Source organism: Rhinoderma darwinii, unplaced genomic scaffold (assembly GCF_050947455.1).
Source record: "Rhinoderma darwinii isolate aRhiDar2 unplaced genomic scaffold, aRhiDar2.hap1 Scaffold_611, whole genome shotgun sequence".
In the NCBI taxonomy this organism is placed as follows: Eukaryota; Metazoa; Chordata; class Amphibia; order Anura; family Rhinodermatidae; genus Rhinoderma; species Rhinoderma darwinii.
The window spans coordinates 15,726-37,170 of NW_027464167.1; the positions used below are offsets into that span (position 1 = coordinate 15,726).

At 45.2% G+C, this 21,445-nt stretch overlaps 1 protein-coding gene across 1 annotated transcript in view; it reads left to right on the forward strand.

The window, feature by feature from the left end:
• Nucleotides 1-2,761: 2,761 nt before the first annotated feature.
• The window catches only part of B4GALT2 (beta-1,4-galactosyltransferase 2), a 34,091-nt gene continuing 15,407 nt past the window's right edge, over nucleotides 2,762-21,445 (forward strand). Inside the window, exons 1-4 of the mRNA XM_075848999.1 lie at nucleotides 2,762-3,165; nucleotides 7,892-8,127; nucleotides 19,320-19,507; nucleotides 20,474-20,596. Coding sequence (XP_075705114.1) covers nucleotides 2,841-3,165; nucleotides 7,892-8,127; nucleotides 19,320-19,507; nucleotides 20,474-20,596 — 872 coding nt within the window. The 5' untranslated portion in view covers nucleotides 2,762-2,840. The remainder of the gene's footprint in view (nucleotides 3,166-7,891; nucleotides 8,128-19,319; nucleotides 19,508-20,473; nucleotides 20,597-21,445) is intronic.

Here is a 21,445-nt window from a genome sequence, read left to right on the forward strand (position 1 = left end):
GCATGCTGGTATAACCTGGCTTTTTATATAATTATATATGTACAGCTGGTATAAGTTATACATCTTCTTGTATATAGTGATATGGAGCATGCTGGTATAACCTGGGTATCTTCTGTATTTAATTATATATGTACAGCTGGTATAAGTTATACATCTTCTTGTATATAGTGATATGGAGCAGGCTGGTATAACCTGGGTATCTTCTGTATATAATTATATATGTACAGCTGGTATAAGTTATACATCTTGTATATAGTGATATGGAGCACGCTGGTATAACCTGGGTATCTACTGTATATAATTATATATGTACAGCTGGTATAAGTTATACATCTTCTTGTATATAGTGATATGGAGCATGCTGGTATAACCTGGGTATCTTCTGTATATAATTATATATGTACAGCTGGTATAAGTTATACATCTTCTTGTATATAGTGATATGGAGCATGCTGGTATAACCTGGGTATCTTCTGTATATAATTATATATGAACAGCTGGTATAAGTTATACGTCTTCTTGTATATAGTGATATGGAGCATGCTGGTATAACCTGGGTATCTTCTGTATATAATTATATATGTACAGCTGGTATAAGTTATACATCTTCCTGTATATAGTGATATGGAGCATGCTGGTATAACCTGGGTATCTTCTGTATATAATTACATATGTACAGCTGGTAGAAGTTATACATCTTCCTGTATATAGTGATATGGAGCATGCTGGTATAACCTGGGTATCTTCTGTATATAATTATATATGTACAGCTGGTATAAGTTATACATCTTCTTGTATATAGTGATATGGAGCATGCTGGTATAACCTGGGTATCTTCTGTATATAATTATATATGTACAGCTGGTATAAGTTATACATCTTCTTGTATATAGTGATATGGAGCATGCTGGTATAACCTGGGTATCTTCTGTATATAATTATATATGTACAGCTGGTATAAGTTATACATCTTCTTGTATATAGTGATATGGAGCATGCTGGTATAACCTGGGTATCTTCTGTATATAATTATATATGTACGGCTGGTATAAGTTATACATCTTCTTGTATATAGTGATATTGAGCATGCTGGTATAACCTGGGTATCTTCTGTATATAATTATATATGTACAGCTGGTATAAGTTATACATCTTGTATATAGTGATATGGAGCACGCTGGTATAACCTGGGTATCTACTGTATATAATTATATATGTACAGCTGGTATAAGTTATACATCTTCTTGTATATAGTGATATGGAGCATGCTGGTATAACCTGGGTATCTTCTGTATATAATTATATATGTACAGCTGGTATAAGTTATACATCTTCTTGTATATAGTGATATGGAGCATGCTGGTATAACCTGGGTATCTTCTGTATATAATTATATATGAACAGCTGGTATAAGTTATACGTCTTCTTGTATATAGTGATATGGAGCATGCTGGTATAACCTGGGTATCTTCTGTATATAATGATGTATGTACAGCTGGTATAAGTTATACATCTTCTTGTATATAGTGATATGGAGCATGCTGGTATAACCTGGGTATATTCTGTATATAATGATGTATGTACAGCTGGTATAAGTTATACATCTTCTTGTATATAGTGATATGGAGCATGCTGGTATAACCTGGGTATCTTCTGTATATAATTATATATGTACAGCTAGTATAAGTTATACATCTTCTTGTATATAGTGATATGGAGCATGCTGGTATAACCTGGGTGTCTTCTGTATATAATTATATATGTACAGCTGGTATAAGTTATAGATCTTCTTGTATATAGTGATATGGAGCATGCTGGTATAACCTGGGTATCTTCTGTATATAATTATATATGTACAGCTAGTATAAGTTATACATCTTCTTGTATATAGTGATATGGAGCATGCTGGTATAACCTGGGCATCTCCTGTATGTAATTATATATGTACAGCTGGTATAAGTTATACATCTTCTTGTATATAGTGATATGGAGCATGCTGGTATAACCTGGGTATCTTCTGTATATAATTATATATGTACAGCTGGTATATCTTATACATCTTCTTGTATATAGTGATATGGAGCATGCTGGTATATCCTGGGTATCTCCTGTATATAATTATATATGTACAGCTGGTATAAGTTATACATCTTCTTGTATATAGTGATATGGAGCATGCTGGTATAACCTGGGTATCTTCTGTATATAATTATATATGTACAGCTGGTATAAGTTATACATCTTCTTGTATATAGTGATATGGAGCATGCTGGTATAACCTAGGTATCTTCTGTATATAGTGATATGGAGCATGCTGGTATAACCTGGGTATCTTCTGTATATAATTACATATGTACAGCTGGTATAAGTTATACATCTTCTTGTATATAGTGATATGTAGCATGCTGGTATAACCTGGGTATCTTCTGTATATAAATATATATGTACAGCTGGTATAAGTTATACATCTTCTTGTATATAGTGATATGGAGCATGCGGGTATAACCTGGGTGTCTTCTGTGTATAATGATATATGTACAGCTGGTATAAGTTACACATCTTCTTGTATATAGTGATATGGAGCATGCTGGTATAACCTGGGTATCTCCTGTATATAATTATATATGTACCGCTGGTATAACCTGGGCATTTTGTGGTATATATATATATTCTATAGGTACAGCTGGTATAAGATGATGCTTCTCATGTAGACGGACTGCCGGTAACGATGTCCTTGTTTTGTGTTCTCCTCTCCAGATCTTGCACCTCTTGCGGACGTTGCTGGGCTCCCACCTCTGGGGGGCACATGGTGCCCTGTCTTCATACCCCCTCTTCAGAAGATGACCAGACTGCTGCTGGGTGTCACTCTAGAGAGGATCTGTAAAGCCGTCCTCCTCCTGTGCCTCGTGCACTTTGTCATTATTATGATCCTCTACTTTGACGTCTACGCCCAACGCTTGGACTTCTTTAATCGCTTCAATATCAGGAACTCTTCCCGGGTTCACCCGTACTACAACTGCACCAGACCCAATGGGACTGTCCACAGCTACGCCCCCGCCGCCACGTCCGCGGGTGACACCTTCACTGCTAGTGCCAAGGTGGATCCTAATCAGACGGTCACTGAGAAGCCCCTTCCTCCATGTCCAGACTCCCCGCCCGGGCTCGGTAAGTGGAGAGCGTTCTGTAAGAAACATGTCACAGTGTATCAGTGCAGCACAAATCCTTCACCTGTCCTGGACTTCCGGCTGATTACCTACACTGATACATTGTAACAAACACTCAGCTTGGAGAATTATTAGATCAGGATAGGTTTCCAGCTTTTGGATGTAAACAAAACTGTTCTCATTCACTGACAGCAAGCAGAAATGAATTGAAACACAAAACTGCAGATTTACTAAGTTAAATACGAAATGCGCCAGAATTCTGAGTGAAGTCGTGCCGCCAATCTATCGTACGCGCCGTCACTTATTATGTGTTTTAGATACTTTTTGGGCCCCATAAAGGCGGCGCGTGAGTCCTGAACTGCTCCACGTTTATTATTTCTCTCCACCACAGTTATAGTGCCGCACGGCGCAGCGGACGGGGGGCGACGCATAGAAAAGTGTGCGGCAGATTCAGCGCATCTTCTGCTCGTCTGGTCGACATTTCAGACAGTAATAATCATTCTGCCCCGAAGTCTTTTATTCTACGACGACGAAGCTTTACATACAGAAAACAGGAACATTCCTTTAAGCAGCTTGTGTGACCCCATATCCCCCGCTCATCTAGCCTGGGAGGCGATCACATGATGGGGACATTTAAAGGTATAGCGTCACTGTAACCTCCGCATATAATCTCTATATAATGTCCTGTAACGAGACTGAATGACAGTGGAGTTTATATATAGATTATATCTGGAGTTTACAGCCGAAACATGTAACTGCGACGCCTCCTCCACGCACCGTTTCTTCTAGCGTTTTTTTATTTTAAAACATGAGGTAAATGCGTTTTTTAAGTCCTATTTAGAAGCGTGGGAAAAACGCCAGAAAATACGCCAATTCCTAAGACGGAAAAAAAATGCCACAAACCGAAATTATTTAGAAGTAAACGTTTTAATATTTCACTGCAGACGTTAAAGTAACATCTGACCTATAAAAACAAGCAAAGTGAATAGTGAGTGCAGCTCTGGAGTATAATACAGGATGTAACTCAGGATCAGTACAGGATAAGTAATGTATGTACACAGTGACTCCACCAGCAGAATAGTGAGTGCAGCTCTGGAGTATAATACAGGATGTAACTCAGGATCAGTACAGGATAAGTAATGTATGTACACAGTGACTCCACCAGCAGAATAGTGAGTGCAGCTCTGGAGTATAATACAGGATATAACTCAGGATCAGTACAGGATAAGTAATGTAATGTATGTACACAGTGACTCCACCAGCAGAGTAGTGAGTGCAGCTCTGGAGTATAATACAGGATATAACTCAGGATCAGTACAGGATAAGTAATGTAATGTATGTACACAGTGACTCCACCAGCAGAATAGTGAGTGCAGCTCTGGAGTATAATACAGGATGTAACTCAGGATCAGTACAGGATAAGTAATGTAATGTATGTACACAGTGACTCCACCAGCAGAATAGTGAGTGCAGCTCTGGAGTATAATACAGGATATAACTCAGGATCAGTACAGGATAAGTAATGTAATGTATGTACACAGTGACTCCACCAGCAGAATAGTGAGTGCAGCTCTGGAGTATAATACAGGATATAACTCAGGATCAGTACAGGATAAGTAATGTAATGTATGTACACAGTGACTCTACCAGCAGAATAGTGAGTGCAGCTCTGGAGTATAATACAGGATGTAACTCAGGATCAGTACAGGATAAGTAATGTAATGTATGTACACAGTGACTCCACCAGCAGAATAGTGAGTGCAGCTCTGGAGTATAATACAGGATATAACTCAGGATCAGTACAGGATCAGTAATGTAAGGTATGTACACAGTGACTCCACCAGCAGAATAGTGCATAGTGCTGCTCTGGAGTATAATACAGGATGTAACTCAGGATCAGTACAGGATGAGTAATGTAATGTATGTACACAGTGACTCCACCAGCAGAATAGTGAGTGCAGCTCTGGAGTATAATACAGGATGTAACTCAGGATCAGTACAGGATAAGCAATGTAATGTATGTACACAGTGACTCCACCAGCAGAATAGTGAGTGCAGCTCTGGGGTATAATACAGGATGTAACTCAGGATCAGTACAGGATAAGTAATGTAATGTATGTACACAGTGACTCCACCAGCAGAATAGTGAGTGCAGCTCTGGAGTATAATACAGGATATAACTCAGGATCAGTACAGGATAAGGTAATGTAATGTATGTACACAGTGACTCCACCAGCAGAATAATGAGTGCAGCTCTGGAGTATAATACAGGATGTAACTCAGGATCAGTACAGGATAAGTAATGTAATGTATGTACACAGTGACTCCACCAGCAGAATAGTGAGTGCAGCTCTGGAGTATAATACAGGATGTAACTCAGGATCAGTACAGGATAAGTAATGTAATGTATGTACACAGTGACTCCACCAGCAGAATAGTGAGTGCAGCTCTGGAGTATAATACTGGATGTAACTCAGGATCAGTACAGGATAAGTAATGTAATGTATGTACACAGTGACTCCACCAGCAGAATAGTGAGTGCAGCTCTGGAGTATAATACAAGATGTAACTCCGGATCAGTACAGGATAAGTAATGTATGTACACAGTGACTCCACCAGCAGAATAGTGAGTGCAGCTCTGGAGTATAATGCAGGATATAACTCAGGATCAGTACAGGATAAGTAAAGTATGTACACAGTGACTCCACCAGCAGAATAGTGAGTGCAGCTCTGGAGTATAATACAAGATGTAACTCCGGATCAGTACAGGATAAGTAATGTAATGTATGTACACAGTGACTCCACCAGCAGAATAGTGAGTGCAGCTCTGGAGTATAATACAGGATATAACTCAGGATCAGTACAGGATAAGTAATGTAATGTATGTACACAGTGACTCCACCAGCAGAATAGTGAGTGCAGCTCTGGAGTATAATACAGGATATAACTCAGGATCAGTACAGGATAAGTAATGTAATGTATGTACACAGTTACTCCACCAGCAGAATAGTGAGTGCAGCTCTGGAGTATAATACAGGATATAACTCAGGATCAGTACATGATAAGTAATGTAATGTATGTACACAGTGACCACTAGCAGAATAGTGAGTGCAGCTCTGGAGTATAATACAGGATGTAACTCAGGATAAGTAATGTCATGTATGTACACAGTGACTCCACAAGCAGAATAGTGAATGCAGCTCTGGAGTATAATAAAGGATATAACTCAGGATCAGTACAGGATAAGTAATGTAATGTATGTCCTCTGTGACTCCACCAGCAGAATAGTGAGTGCAGCTCTGGAGTATAATACAGGATATAACTCAGGATCTGTACAGGATAAGTAATGTAATGTATGTACACAGTGACTCCACCAGCAGAATAGTGAGTGCAGGTCTGGAGTATAATACAGGACATAACTCAGGATAAGTACAGGATAAGTAATGTAATGTTTGTACACAGTGACCCCACCAGCAGAATAGTGAGTGCAGCTCTGGAGTATAATACAGGATGTAACTCAGGATCAGTACAGGATAAGTAATGTAATGTATGTACACAGTGACTCCACCAGCAGAATAGTGAGTGCAGCTCTGGAGTATAATACAGGATATAACTCAGGATCAGTACAGGATAAGTAATGTAATGTATGTACACAGTGACTCCACCAGCAGAATAGTGAGTGCAGCTCTGGAGTATAATACAGGATATAACTCAGGATCAGTACAGGATAGAGCGTCTCTTAGGCCCTGTTCACATACCGTTTCTGCTCACTACTCAGTGTATACGCTATTAAATAAGAAAAAATCGCATTGCTCGGTTGTTACTATAGACATTAGAGGGATTTTTCCACGAGGCAGATTTATCACTTATCCACAATTTATGTGATGAATAAATAATTTCTGGGGTCCCCGCCAGTCACTAGAACGGGGGTCCTGATCCTTGTTCCTGCTCCTTGCTCGATAGTCAGGAGGATTTTTACTGGAGCAGCGGTCATCATGTTCGCTGCCGCTTCGTCTATGGGGTCGCTGGAGACAGCCGCGTACAGTCCCGACCCCCGTTCTAGTGATCGGTGGAGCTCCGGGCGTTCCTTCTTATATCTCCGATCCTGTGGACAGGTGATAAATATAGTGGAAAACCTGTTCCTAAAGAGTTCACTTCTGATTTCTTTTGACCGCTGTTACCATACGTTTTTTTGGGAGGACAGATTAGCGCCGTCTACCACGCTATTCTATCCTCCAGTGTACACTCCATGATTACATTATAGTATAAAACGTGGCCTTACAAGAACACAGGCGCCGCTTCTCACTACGCGGAGATTGCTGGTTATATGCAGGTATAACGACTCCGCTGCAGATGATGATTTCCGGGGGCTCCCCAGACCTGCAGCTCAGGGGTACAGGCGGAATGAGGCCCACGCTCTGTATGGAGGAGGGGTAGTAGTAATTGCTGGAATTGTAGGAAGAGACAAAAACGGTGATGTAAATATTAATAGTACTACTCCTCTGCCCGAGCAATTCTCTCTCTGGATGATGAGGGTAGTAATGGGGGGATGGTCATACATGCTGGGTGTGATTGTCTCTGGATGGTGAGGGTAGTAATGGGGGGATTGTCATAGATGCTGGGTGTGATTGTCTCTGGATGGTGAGGGTAGTAATGGGGGATTGTCATCCATGCTGGGTGTGATTGTCTCTGGATGGTCACCATTGTGTTCCCCTCTCTCCTTTCAGTCGGCCGCCTGTTGATCGAGTTTAGTTCCCCCATGAGTATGGAGCGGGTGCAGCGAGAGAACCCTGACGTGACGGAGGGCGGGAGATACACGCCACGAGACTGTCAACCCAAAGACAGAGTGGCGATTATCATTCCATTCCGACACCGGGACCATCACCTCAAGTACTGGCTCCACTATATCCACCCCATCCTGCGCCGCCAGAAAGTGGAATACGGCATCTACATTATTAATCAGGTGAGCTGCGTACTGGTGTCATGTGGTCTGGGCTGGCTCCTCCCACAGCTGTGTACTGGTGTCATGTGATCTGCGCTGACTCCTCCCACAGCTGTGTACTGGTGTCATGTGATCTGCACTGGCTCCTCCCACAGCTGTGTACTGGTGTCATGTGATCTGTGCCGGCTCCTCCCACAGTTGTGTACTGGTGTCATGTGATCTGCGGAGGCTCCTCCCACAGCTGTGTACTGGTATCATGTGATCTGTGGAGGCTCCTCCCACAGCTGTGTACTGGTGTCATGTGATCTGCGGAGGCTCCTCCCACAGCTGTGTGCTGGTGTCATGTGATCTGTGGAGGCTCCTCCCACAGCTGTGTACTGGTGTCATGTGATCTGCGGAGGCTCCTCCCACAGCTGTGTGCTGGTGTCATGTGATCTGCGGAGGCTCCTCCCACAGCTGTGTGCTGGTAAAAAATGTGGTGAAGGATGTGGGTACATACTTATCCAGTTCTATACTGACGGTCCCATATTTTCAACTTGAAGCATTTATAGGGGCAGATTTACTAAGAATGGCGTTTTATACGTCGTCACTTTTAGTATGAAGCCTGCAGGAGCGAGATGCGGATAATTTATTACATGGCGCAGGCCTCTTAAAGGGGAAGTCCCAGTATTAGATTTTATAGTAGTTTTCTATTTTACCATTTGTTACAAAAATGCTACAATTGCAAGACATACCCTTTGCTTCATTATAATGGCGCCCCCTGGTGATCACGGGGTATACTAATGTGCATGTGCTCCTGAGCTGAATGAGGTAGGTCGCACATGCTCAGCTCCACTCTCCAACTGCCACCAGCCAACACAAAATGCCTCCTCTGCTTGTTAGTAAAGAAGAAAAAAAGAAGCTTTTATTCAGAAACACAGCGTGTAGTGTGAACAGAGACTCACACAGTAAGAAACACACAGGAGAGCCAGCAGATCAAGAGACGAAGCAGCATACAGCACTGCTTACATAGAGTGGGGAGCTCTCCTCCCTCCTGCCACTCCTCTCACTGTGTGAAAGGTGCAGGCTCTCCCACATCTTCATTGATATTGGGCTGTGCTTTCCCCTCTCCTGCTCATCGTCACACTGTGTGTAAGCTGACGGCTCTCCCTTCTCTTCAGTTATATAAGACTGGGCTCTCCCCTCTCCTGCTCATCCTCTCACTGTGTGTAAGCTACAGGCCCTCCCACTTCTTTAGTTATATTGGGTGGGCTCTCCCCTCTCTTGCTCATCCTCTCACTGTGTGTAAGCTGCAGGCTCTCCCTCTTGTTGAGTTATATTGGACTGTGCTCTCCCCTCTCTTTCTCATGCTCTCACTGTGTGTAAGCTGCAGGCTCTTCCTCTTCAGTTACATAGGGCTGGGCTCTCCTGTCTCCTGCTCATCCTCTCACTGTGAGTATGCTGCAGATTCTCCCTCTTCTTTAGTTATATAGGACTGGGTTCTACCCTCTCTTGCTCATCCTCTCACTATGTGTAAGCCTGCAGGCTGTTCCTCATCTTCAGTTATATAGGGCGTGGCTCTCCCCTCTCCTGCTCATCCTCTCACTGTGTGTAAGCTGCAGGCTCTCTCTCTCTTCTTCAGTTATATAGGGCTGGGCTCTCCCCTCTCCTGCTCATCCTCTCACTGTGTGTAAGCTGCAGGCTCTCTCTCTCTTCTTCAGTTATATAGGGCTGGGCTCTCCCCTCTCCTGCTCATCCTCTCACTGTGTGTAAGTTGCAGGCTCTCTCTTTCTGTAATTGTATAGGGCTGGGCTCTCCCCTCTCTTGCTCATCCTCTCACTGTGTGTAAGTTGCAGGCTCTCTCTTTCTGTAATTGTATAGGGCTGGGCTCTCCCCTCTCCTGCTCATCCTCTCACTGTGTGTAAGTTGCAGGCTCTCTCTTTCTGTAATTGTATAGGGCTGGGCTCTCCCCTCTCTTGCTCATCCTCACACTATGTAAGCCTGCAGGCTCTTCCTCTTCTTCAGTTATATAGGGCTGGGCTCTCCCCTCTCTTGCTCATCCTTTCGCTATGTGTAAGCCTGCAGGCTCTTCCTCTTCTTCAGTTATATAGGGCTGGGCTTTTCCCTCACTTGCTCATCCTCTCACTATGTGTAAGTTGCCAGCTCTTCCTTCTTTTAAGTTATATAGATTTGAGCTCTCCCCTCTCCTGCTCATGCTCTCATTGTGTGTAAGCTGCAGACTCTCCCTCTTCTTCAGTTATATAAGGCTGATCTCTCCCCTCTCCTGCTAATCCTCTCACTTTGTATATGCTGCAGACTCTCCCTCACCTTCAGTTATATGAGGTTGGGTTCTCCCCTCTCCTGCTAATCCTCTCACTGTGTATATGCTGCAGACTCTCCCTCACCTTCAGTTATATGAGGTTGGGCTATCCCCTCTCCTGCTCATCACGTTACTGTGTTTACGCTGCAGGCTCTCCCTCTTCTTTTGTTATATAGGGTTGAGCTCTCCCATCTCCTGCTCATCCTCTGACTGTGTGTAAGCTGCAGGCTCACACTCTTCTTTAGTTATATAGGGCTGGGCTCTCCCCTCTAATGCTCATCCTCTCGATATATATAAGTTGCCGGCTCCCCCTTCTTTTCAGTGATATAGGGCTGGGCTCTCCCCTCTCTTGCGCACCCTCTCACTGTGTGTAAGCTGCCGACTCCCTCTTTTTCAGTTATATTGGGCTGCACTTTCCCCTCTCCTGCTCATCCTTTCACTATGTGTAAGCTGCAGGCTCTCCCTTCTCTTCAGTTATATAGGGCTGAGCTCTCTCCTGTCAGTATCACTTCTCCTGTCCTGTATACTGGGTGTAATTCTCAGTATCTGTATTATTCTGTATATATATATACTGCACAGCACCACTTCTCCTGTCCTGTATACTGGGTGTAATTCTCAGTATCTGTATTATTCTGTATATATATACACTGCACAGTACCACTTCTCCTGTCCTGTATACTGGGTGTAATTCTCAGTATCTGTATTATTCTGTATATATAGACACTGCACAGTACCACTTCTCCTGTCCTGTATACTGGGTGTAATTCTCAGTATTTGTATTATTCTGTGTATATGGACACTGCACAGTACCACTTCTCCTGTCCTGTATACTGGGTGTAATTCTCAGTATCTGTATTATTCTGTATATATATATATATATATATATATATATATATATATATATATATATATATATATATATATACACTGCACAGTACCACTTCTCCTGTCCTGTATACTGGGTGTAATTCTCAGTATCTGTATTATTCTGTATATATGGACACTGCACAGTACCACTTCTCCTGTCCTGTATACTGGGTGTAATTCTCAGTATCTGTATTATTCTGTATATATATACGCTGCACAGTACCACTTCTCCTGTCCTGTATACTGGGTGTAATTCTCAGTATCTGTATTATTCTGTATATATATATATACACTGCACAGTACCACTTCTCCTGTCCTGTATACTGGGTGTAATTCTCAGTATCTGTATTATTCTGTATATATATATACACTGCACAGTACCACTTCTCCTGTCCTGTGTACTGGGTATAATTCTCAGTATCTGTATTATTCTGTATATATGGACACTGCACAGTACCACTCCTCCTGTCCTGTATACTGGGTGTAATTCTCAGTATCTGTATTATCCTGTATATATGGACACTGCACAGTACCGCTCCTCCTGTCCTGTATACTGGGTGTAATTCTCAGTATCTGTATTATTCTGTATATATGGACACTGCACAGTACCACTTCTCCTGTCCTGTATACTGGGTGTAATTCTCAGTATCTGTATTATTCTGTATATATGGACGCTGCACAGTACCACTTCTCCTGTCCTGTATACTGGGTGTAATTCTCAGTATCTGTATTATTCTGTATATATAGATACTGCACAGCACCACTTCTCCTGTCCTGTATACTGGGTGTAATTCTCAGTATCTGTATTATTCTGTATATATACACTGCACAGTACCACTTCTCCTGTCCTGTATACTGGGTGTAATTCTCAGTATCTGTATTATTCTGTATATATGGACACTGCACAGTACCACTTCTCCTGTCCTGTATACTGGGTGTAATTCTCAGTATCTGTATTATTCTGTATATATATACGCTGCACAGTACCACTTCTCCTGTCCTGTATACTGGGTGTAATTCTCAGTATCTGTATTATTCTGTATATATATATATACACTGCACAGTACCACTTCTCCTGTCCTGTATACTGGGTGTAATTCTCAGTATCTGTATTATTCTGTATATATATATACACTGCACAGTACCACTTCTCCTGTCCTGTGTACTGGGTATAATTCTCAGTATCTGTATTATTCTGTATATATGGACACTGCACAGTACCACTCCTCCTGTCCTGTATACTGGGTGTAATTCTCAGTATCTGTATTATCCTGTATATATGGACACTGCACAGTACCGCTCCTCCTGTCCTGTATACTGGGTGTAATTCTCAGTATCTGTATTATTCTGTATATATGGACACTGCACAGTACCACTTCTCCTGTCCTGTATACTGGGTGTAATTCTCAGTATCTGTATTATTCTGTATATATGGACGCTGCACAGTACCACTTCTCCTGTCCTGTATACTGGGTGTAATTCTCAGTATCTGTATTATTCTGTATATATAGATACTGCACAGCACCACTTCTCCTGTCCTGTATACTGGGTGTAATTCTCAGTATCTGTATTATTCTGTATATATACACTGCACAGTACCACTTCTCCTGTCCTGTATACTGGGTGTAATTCTCAGTATCTGTATATATATACACTGCACAGTACCACTTCTCCTGTCCTGTATACTGGGTGTAATTCTCAGTATCTGTATATATGGACACTGCACAGTACCGCTCCTCCTGTCCTGTATACTGGTTTATTAGAGGTGATTCTCTGAGACCCTTTTCCGGCGTTGTTCGCTATAATTGAGACGAGATTCTTCGTGTCGGGTGACATTATTTTCGTGCTGTGAATAATCGCGGGCGTTGAGGTCTCCGCGGGGTTTATAGAACTCATCACCCGGGTAGCTCCACGCAGGGATTGGCGCTGCCGTAGTAACACCGCGGTCACGGATAATAAAACGTATGTATCTTCCTGAGGAATCGGCCGCGGAGACGTTTATTCTGTTTGCTTCTCTGTACACGGGGAGTGATTATTTCCCAGTCCTCACCCAACTCTCTTAGAGTCCTGAACGGCACGGTGCTCTGGGAATCTGGTGCGCGGAGTCGTCTTCTGTGTGGAGTCTTTTATTATTCGGCTTTGCATGTGTCAGTCTTCACTATAGTTCTGACATTCTATTCATGAAGCAGGAGGCGCAGGATGAGCAGAGTGATTGTTCCATCAGGTGCAGTGGCTATAAATGATGACTCCATGATATGTTATTCCCACTTCTCCTTCCACGGCCGGGATCTGGGGGACCCGTAGCTGTTTGTCACACTGAGCCCCCAGTGGGGGGTTGTCTCTGAGTATTTGGGGGGTTGTCTCTGAGTATTTGGGGGGTTGTCTCTGAGTATTTGGGGGGCTGTCTCTGAGTATTTGGGGGGCTGTCTCTGAGTATTTGGGGGGTTGTCTCTGAGTATTTGGGGGGCTGTCTCTGAGTATTTGGGGGGTTGTCTCTGAGTATTTGGGGGGTTGTCTCTGAGTATTTGGGGGGTTGTCTCTGAGTATTTGGGGGGCTGTCTCTGAGTATTTGGGGGGCTGTCTCTGAGTATTTGGGGGGTTGTCTCTGAGTATTTGGGGGGCTGTCTCTGAGTATTTGGGGGGTTGTCTCTGTGTATTTGGGGGGCTGTCTCTGAGTATTTGGGGGGTTGTCTCTGAGTATTTGGGGGGCTGTCTGAGTATTTGGGGGGTTGTCTCTGAGTATTTGGGGGGCTGTCTCTGAGTATTTGGGGGGTTGTCTCTGAGTATTTGGGGGGCTGTCTCTGAGTATTTTTGGGGCTGTCTCTGAGTATTTGGGGGGCTGTCTCTGAGTATTTGGGGGGCTGTCTCTGAGTATTTGGGGGGCTGTCTCTGAGTATTTGGGGGGTTGTCTCTGAGTATTTGGGGGGTTGTCTCTGTGTATTTGGGGGGTTGTCTCTGAGTATTTGGGGGGCTGTCTCTGAGTATTTGGGGGGTTGTCTCTGAGTATTTGGGGGGCTGTCTCTGAGTATTTGGGGGGCTGTCTCTGAGTATTTGGGGGGTTGTCTCTGAGTATTTGGGGGGTTGTCTCTGAGTATTTGGGGGGCTGTCTCTGAGTATTTGGGGGGTTGTCTCTGAGTATTTGGGGGGTTGTCTCTGAGTATTTGGGGGGTTGTCTCTGAGTATTTGGGGGGCTGTCTCTGAGTATTTGGGGGGCTGTCTCTGAGTATTTGGGGGGTTGTCTCTGAGCATTTGGGGGGCTGTCTCTGAGTATTTGGGGGGTTGTCTCTGTGTATTTGGGGGGCTGTCTCTGAGTATTTGGGGGGTTGTCTCTGAGTATTTGGGGGGCTGTCTCTGAGTATTTGGGGGTTGTCTCTGAGTATTTGGGGGGCTGTCTCTGAGTATTTGGGGGGTTGTCTCTGAGTATTTTTGGGGCTGTCTCTGAGTATTTGGGGGGCTGTCTCTGAGTATTTGGGGGGTTGTCTCTGAGTATTTGGGGGGCTGTCTCTGAGTATTTGGGGGGTTGTCTCTGAGTATTTGGGGGGTTGTCTCTGAGTATTTGGGGGGTTGTCTCTGAGTATTTGGGGGGCTGTCTCTGAGTATTTGGGGGGCTGTCTCTGAGTATTTGGGGGGTTGTCTCTGAGCATTTGGGGGGCTGTCTCTGAGTATTTGGGGGGTTGTCTCTGTGTATTTGGGGGGCTGTCTCTGAGTATTTGGGGGGTTGTCTCTGAGTATTTGGGGGGCTGTCTCTGAGTATTTGGGGGTTGTCTCTGAGTATTTGGGGGGCTGTCTCTGAGTATTTGGGGGGTTGTCTCTGAGTATTTGGGGGGCTGTCTCTGAGTATTTGGGGGGCTGTCTCTGAGTATTTGGGGGGTTGTCTCTGAGTATTTGGGGGGCTGTCTCTGAGTATTTGGGGGTTGTCTCTGAGTATTTGGGGGGCTGTCTCTGAGTATTTGGGGGGTTGTCTCTGAGTATTTGGGGGGCTGTCTCTGAGTATTTGGGGGGCTGTCTCTGAGTATTTGGGGGGCTGTCTCTGAGTATTTGGGGGGTTGTCTCTGAGTATTTGGGGGGTTGTCTCTGAGTATTTGGGGGGCTGTCTCTGAGTATTTTTGGGGCTGTCTCTGAGTATTTGGGGGGTTGTCTCTGAGTATTTGGGGGGCTGTCTCTGAGTATTTGGGGGGCTGTCTCTGAGTATTTGGGGGGCTGTCTCTGAGTATTTGGGGGGTTGTCTCTGAGTATTTGGGGGGTTGTCTCTGTGTATTTGGGGGGTTGTCTCTGAGTATTTGGGGGGCTGTCTCTGAGTATTTGGGGGGTTGTCTCTGAGTATTTGGGGGGCTGTCTCTGAGTATTTGGGGGGCTGTCTCTGAGTATTTGGGGGGCTGTCTCTGAGTATTTGGGGGGTTGTCTCTGAGTATTTGGGGGGTTGTCTCTGAGTATTTGGGGGGCTGTCTCTGAGTATTTGGGGGGCTGTCTCTGAGTATTTGGGGGGCTGTCTCTGAGTATTTGGGGGGTTGTCGGACCAGTGGGCTTGTCGCTGATCCGGATCCTCATCATTCGCCGGCATCTGCAGAAGATCCCAGGAGATCCAGTCTCATCGTTTATCTGGGAAGACCTCCCCTCCCCCCAATTATTTGCGACTTCTCCCGGAATCGCGATTCTTCTCCGTCAGCTGGTGATCCGGAGGACACTTGTTGCTATGACAACAGATACTGTAACTCTTATGTAACGGCTGCCAAGGAGGAAACTTCTATGGGGGAGGGGGGATCATCGGCAGAGCCTGGAGACGCTGCAACAAATACTGCTCCACCTGCGTCCTCCTGCAGCTTCTATTCCGGATATCACGGCAGCCGGATGTGGCCCCTGGAGGTTCAGGCGTCATGGCCCCCCTGTAGTGCAGCGCTCCTCCGGCGCCTTCTCCTCAGTGTTTGATTTCCCTACGTGATTTATAGTCGCCGTTATCCCGGAGCGCCGCTCTATGCAGAATATTATCAGCAATAAATGGCGTAAATACATGGAAAATACGGAGAAAGTGCCGAACATTTATCACCCGTTACCCCAAAAATGGCGACAACCTCAACAATGTCCTTTTCTTTAAAGCGAGGGGGCGTGGCCAGAGAGTCGTTATATTGATGTATAATAAGTTGTGTCGCCGGCCTCGCCCGGCGTCCTCCTCTGCGGTTTGTACATCACCAGCTGCCGGGTATTCGCGTCCTGCGCATTTCTAAGCAGCGGCTGCATTCTTTGGCGCAAACGTGATAAGATATTTGGCGACACGCGTCTTATTTATCATTGAACTCCGAGATTTTCTCATAGGAGTCAGAATGTCGCCGCGTGTCATTGCGCTGTAAGTGGCGCGTGTGTTTGATAGATACGGTCCCGGTCAAATCGACGTCGCAGGTTCCGTCATATTTGCCCTCCTACCTGGAAACCCATTAAAGTCACGTGACGGATCCAACGCTTCCGTTTTCAGGTGAGAACAAACGTGTCGTACGGACTGATAATGGAGAAGCAGGAATCAGGCGCCGTTCTGGCGAATAAAATGGTCGCTATCCCTGTGGGCAACAAAACCGTCTGTCACGTCTCCAGCGCGTTCCCGGCCGTTCGTTTATTATATCGTATGACACGTTATTGGCCGTTCATGCAGAAAATAAAGTGCAGGAAAATTCCATTCGTCCGGCATGTGATAATCCTGATAATCCGGCATGTGATAATCCTGATAATCCGGCATGTGATAATCCTGATAATCCGGCGTGTGATAATCCTGATAATCCGGCGTGTGATAATCCTGATAATCCGGCGTGTGATAATCCTGATAATCCGGCGTGTGATAATCCTGATAATCCGGCGTGTGGCAGGAATGGTCCCCGCCCAGATTAACAGGAAGTCACATTATAATCCGGCGCTGAAATAGTCACTGAAATGCCGGATTATCGGATTGTTACTGCCATTTCTTATGGTCTGACCCCTCCCCCACAGGTACCGCCGCCGTCTGCAGTAACGTTTGTCAGGTTTGTGGAGCAGTAATGGCGGCAGCGGCTCATTTATGCGTTTCGTCATCCTGCCGCGGAGGGAGGGGCGGCTCCGTCATCTACATCTGCCATCTTTGTGGCTCTCGTATCCGCCGTCACGCTACAGATGTAATAATATTTTCCACCTTTAGCCGCTTCGCTCTTTGGATTTGTACATTGGCGCAGTGCGTTGAGCTGTCTACTTGCGCCATTGTTCTGACATTGATTCCTGTGTTTGGCAGCTTCAGGCCTCCACTCCAATCGCTCGGGTCCTCCTGCCCGAAGAAAGCGCCGTTCATCTGCGAGTTGTAAATACGTTTCTCCTCAGAGTCCAGGATGGTGGACGGCCTCGCTACAATAACCGCGTCGTGAGGATGGAATATTTACCGCTGGCACACGATGTAAATGTCTGCGCTGGACGCAGCGCCGCGCCCCCAGATATCATCCCCTCCCCCGTTATTCTTTTCTGTAATTATGAGCCAATTGATGGTGGCCGCTCGGTATCCGCGGCGGCGGCAGGTCCAGGGCGAGCGTCTCTTCGCGGCGTCCGTTGGAGATTGAAATATAAATTGTGTTTTGTCTTTTTTTCTTTTATTGATAATTAAAAACCAAATGAAACGGTCGTTATCAGCGTCCTGTATAATACCGCGCTCTATCCCCGTGTCCTCGCTGCCGCCGCGGCTCATTGTCGTGTTCAGACTTTCCTTTGATTCTCAGGTTTTATAATCTGACGAGATTTCCCTTTGTGTTATTGTTGCTAATTCACCACTGGAAACCTTTGCGAGCGCGTGATCGGCAGTCGGTGCGTAACGTGCGGCGCCTCGTCCTCCCAGAGGTTGTATCCGGAGACAAGAACAGTGGAGGCCGGAGAGAAGCGGCGACATGTCATTTGCAGTCCCGCCTATAGGAATAACTTTAGTCGCTCCAAGGGTAGATGAACGCAGCAGCGACACCGTCCTGCGCAACTGACGGGGGAAAACACTCTGACATCATCTGACCCGCCTTCTCCATATGACCCGCCTGCATCATGTGACCCGCCGGCCCCATGTGACTCGCCTGCATCATGTGATCCGCCTTCCACATGTGACTCGCCTGCATCATGTGATCCGCCTGCCTCATGTGACCCGCCTTCCCCATGTGACCCGCCTGCCCCATGTGACCCGCCTTCCCCATGTGACCCGCCTGCATCATGTGATCCGCCTGCCCCATGTGACCCGCCTGCCCCATGTGACCCGCCTGCATCATGTGATCCGCCTGCATCATGTGATCCTCCTGCCCCATGTGACCCGCCTGCCCCATGTGACCCACCGGCAGTGGGAAATCCAGACGTCAGCGCCAGTCACGAGCCGTTCAGTAGGAGGAAACGATTGTATCATTGTTACATTGTATCAGTCTCAGAGGTCGCGACCCCTACAGATACGCATCATCTGCCGCAGTACAATGACTATTTATCGCTCATAGTGATGTCACTGCGGAGGGCAGCGATTGGCTGTTGTGGTCACATGTCCACAGTCAAAACGTCATCGCTCTGTAAGTGACGACAGGACTCAGCGGGGGACCCGGTGCCTGCGCCAAATTCAAAAGGGTAAATATTTTAGGGTTTGGGATTTTTTTGCATTGGGCAGCAGTTTGTCATGTGACTGTGCGTTGTCTTCTCACCTTGACGTCACTGAAGAGGGCGGAGCTTCACCAGCCTCAGTTACGCCTCCTCCACGCTGGTGATGGCGACCTCGTCTCGGGATCCGGTTTATTGTAGGGGGAGGGGCTGTTATTGGGGAATGCGCGTATTTCAGAGCCTGAATGTTGTGTAGAATTACATCCCCTCTACCATCGGTGTCAGTCTTCACTGTAGCTCTGGCATTATATTTATGAGCCAGGAAGCACCGGATGAGCAGGGTGATAGATCTTTGGGGGTTGTTATTGGGGTGAGTAGTCGCTGCTGCTCCCCCCGCTGGGCACTGACTCGTTATAATGTTACAGGCTGATTATAAGACGTCTGAGCCTCCACATTGATCCCTAATGATCCTTTGTTTTCTCTGCAGTTCGGGGAGGAGACGTTTAATCGAGCGAAGCTCCTGAATATCGGATTCCTGGAGGCGTTAAAGGACGCGGAATACGACTGTTTTATCTTCAGTGACGTTGATCTTATTCCCATGGACGACCGGAATCTCTATCACTGCTATGAGCAGCCGCGCCACTTTGCAATCGCCATGGATAAATTTGGCTTCCGGTAATGACTGCGATTGTGTGCGGTCCGCCATCTTCACTGACGATAAGAAACCGCATAATGGCGACAAAAACTGTTACTAATTTATTTAAAGGGCCGGTGTCCCAACTTCTGTAAATAAAGCAGAATCATCGTATAATGAAAAGTTTGCACGTTTGTAATAGACCGCGGCGCCGATTTATCAACGTGTTCACGATGTTCTGGTACGTGCGCCATATTTGCAGTTTTTTTATATTTTTTCTCTCCACACATCAAATACCGATACCTCACGAGGAGACGAAAATTATCACACATTTTTTGACTGGCGTGAGGGGAAATGACGCAAATGTGTGGCTCATAGATGTAGAAAGAGAGTTCGAAATTAACCAAATTTGTCCAAAGACCCTCTAACAAATTCGGTGCAAATCTCGCCAACCTTCCCCTGACTGACTCGCTTGGGCCTTTCTGTTTAAATCCTCACCGTTTTTAAGATCTCTGCTTGCTGTCGGTGAATGGGGACATTGGTTGTTTACATTCACACTCAGGACAGGAGAGAGATTTTTGCTGCTGCTGTGTTCAGCTCACGGTGGATTATCCACACAGATACATTGTAACAATCCCTCAGCTGTTTGAGCAGGACTTTATCAGAATGGGTTTTCATCCTCTAAATATAAACAATGAATGTCCTTATCCAATGACAGCAAGCAGAGTTCTTGAAAATAGTGAGGAATTGAATGACTAAGTTTATTACAAAATTAGAGAACTTTTCATTATACTAGGATGGAGCTTTATATACTGGATACCGGCCCTTTAATTCTGGTTCCTATGGAATCATTCACAGTGACCGCTGCCCCCCCCAACCCCCCCATCTGTGATTGTGAATTATCAGTATCCCGGGAAATCTGTAATGGCGGCCATATTGTACCGCAGCTTCTCCAGGATTTTATATGCGCACAGATGTCCTGACCCTGTCATTTTTGGCCCTCACAGGCTCCCGTATGCTGGATATTTTGGAGGAGTTTCCGGTCTAAGTAAGGCCCAGTTCATGAAGATCAATGGTTTCCCCAATGAGTACTGGGGGTGGGGAGGAGAAGATGACGATATCTACAACAGGTACAGAACTCTCCGGATATGTCATGTATGTACACAATGACTCCACCAGCAGAACAGTGAGTGCAGCTCTGGAGTATAATACAGGATATAACTCAGGATCAGTACAGGATAAGTAATGTAATGTATGTACACAGTGACTCCACCAGCAGAATAGTGAGTGCAGCTCTGGAGTATAATACAGGATGTAACTCAGGATCAGTACAGGATAAGTAATGTAATGTATGTACACAGTGACTCCACCAGCAGAATAGTGAGTGCAGCTCTGGAGTATAATACAGGATGTAACTCAGGATCAGTACAGGATATGTAATGTATGTACACAGTGACTCCACCAGCAGAATAGTGAGTGCAGCTCTGGAGTATAATACAGGATATAACTCACGATCAGTACAGGATAAGTAATGTAATGTATGTACACAGTGACTCCACCAGCAGAATAGTGAGTACAGCTCTGGAGTATAATACAGGATGTAACTCCGGATCAGTACAGGATAAGTAATGTATGTACACAGTGACTCCACCAGCAGAATAGTGAGTGCAGCTCTGGAGTATAATACAGGATATAACTCAGGATCAGTACAGGATATGTAATGTATGTACACAGTGACTCCACCAGCAGAATAGTGAGTGCAGCTCTGGAGTATAATACAGGATATAACTCAGGATCAGTGCAGGATAAGTAATGTAATGTATGTACACAGTGACTCCACCAGCAGAATAGTGAGTACAGCTCTGGAGTATAATACAGGATATAACTCAGGATCAGTACAGGATATGTAATGTATGTACACAGTGACTCCACCAGCAGAATAGTGAGTGCAGCTCTGGAGTATAATACAGGATATAACT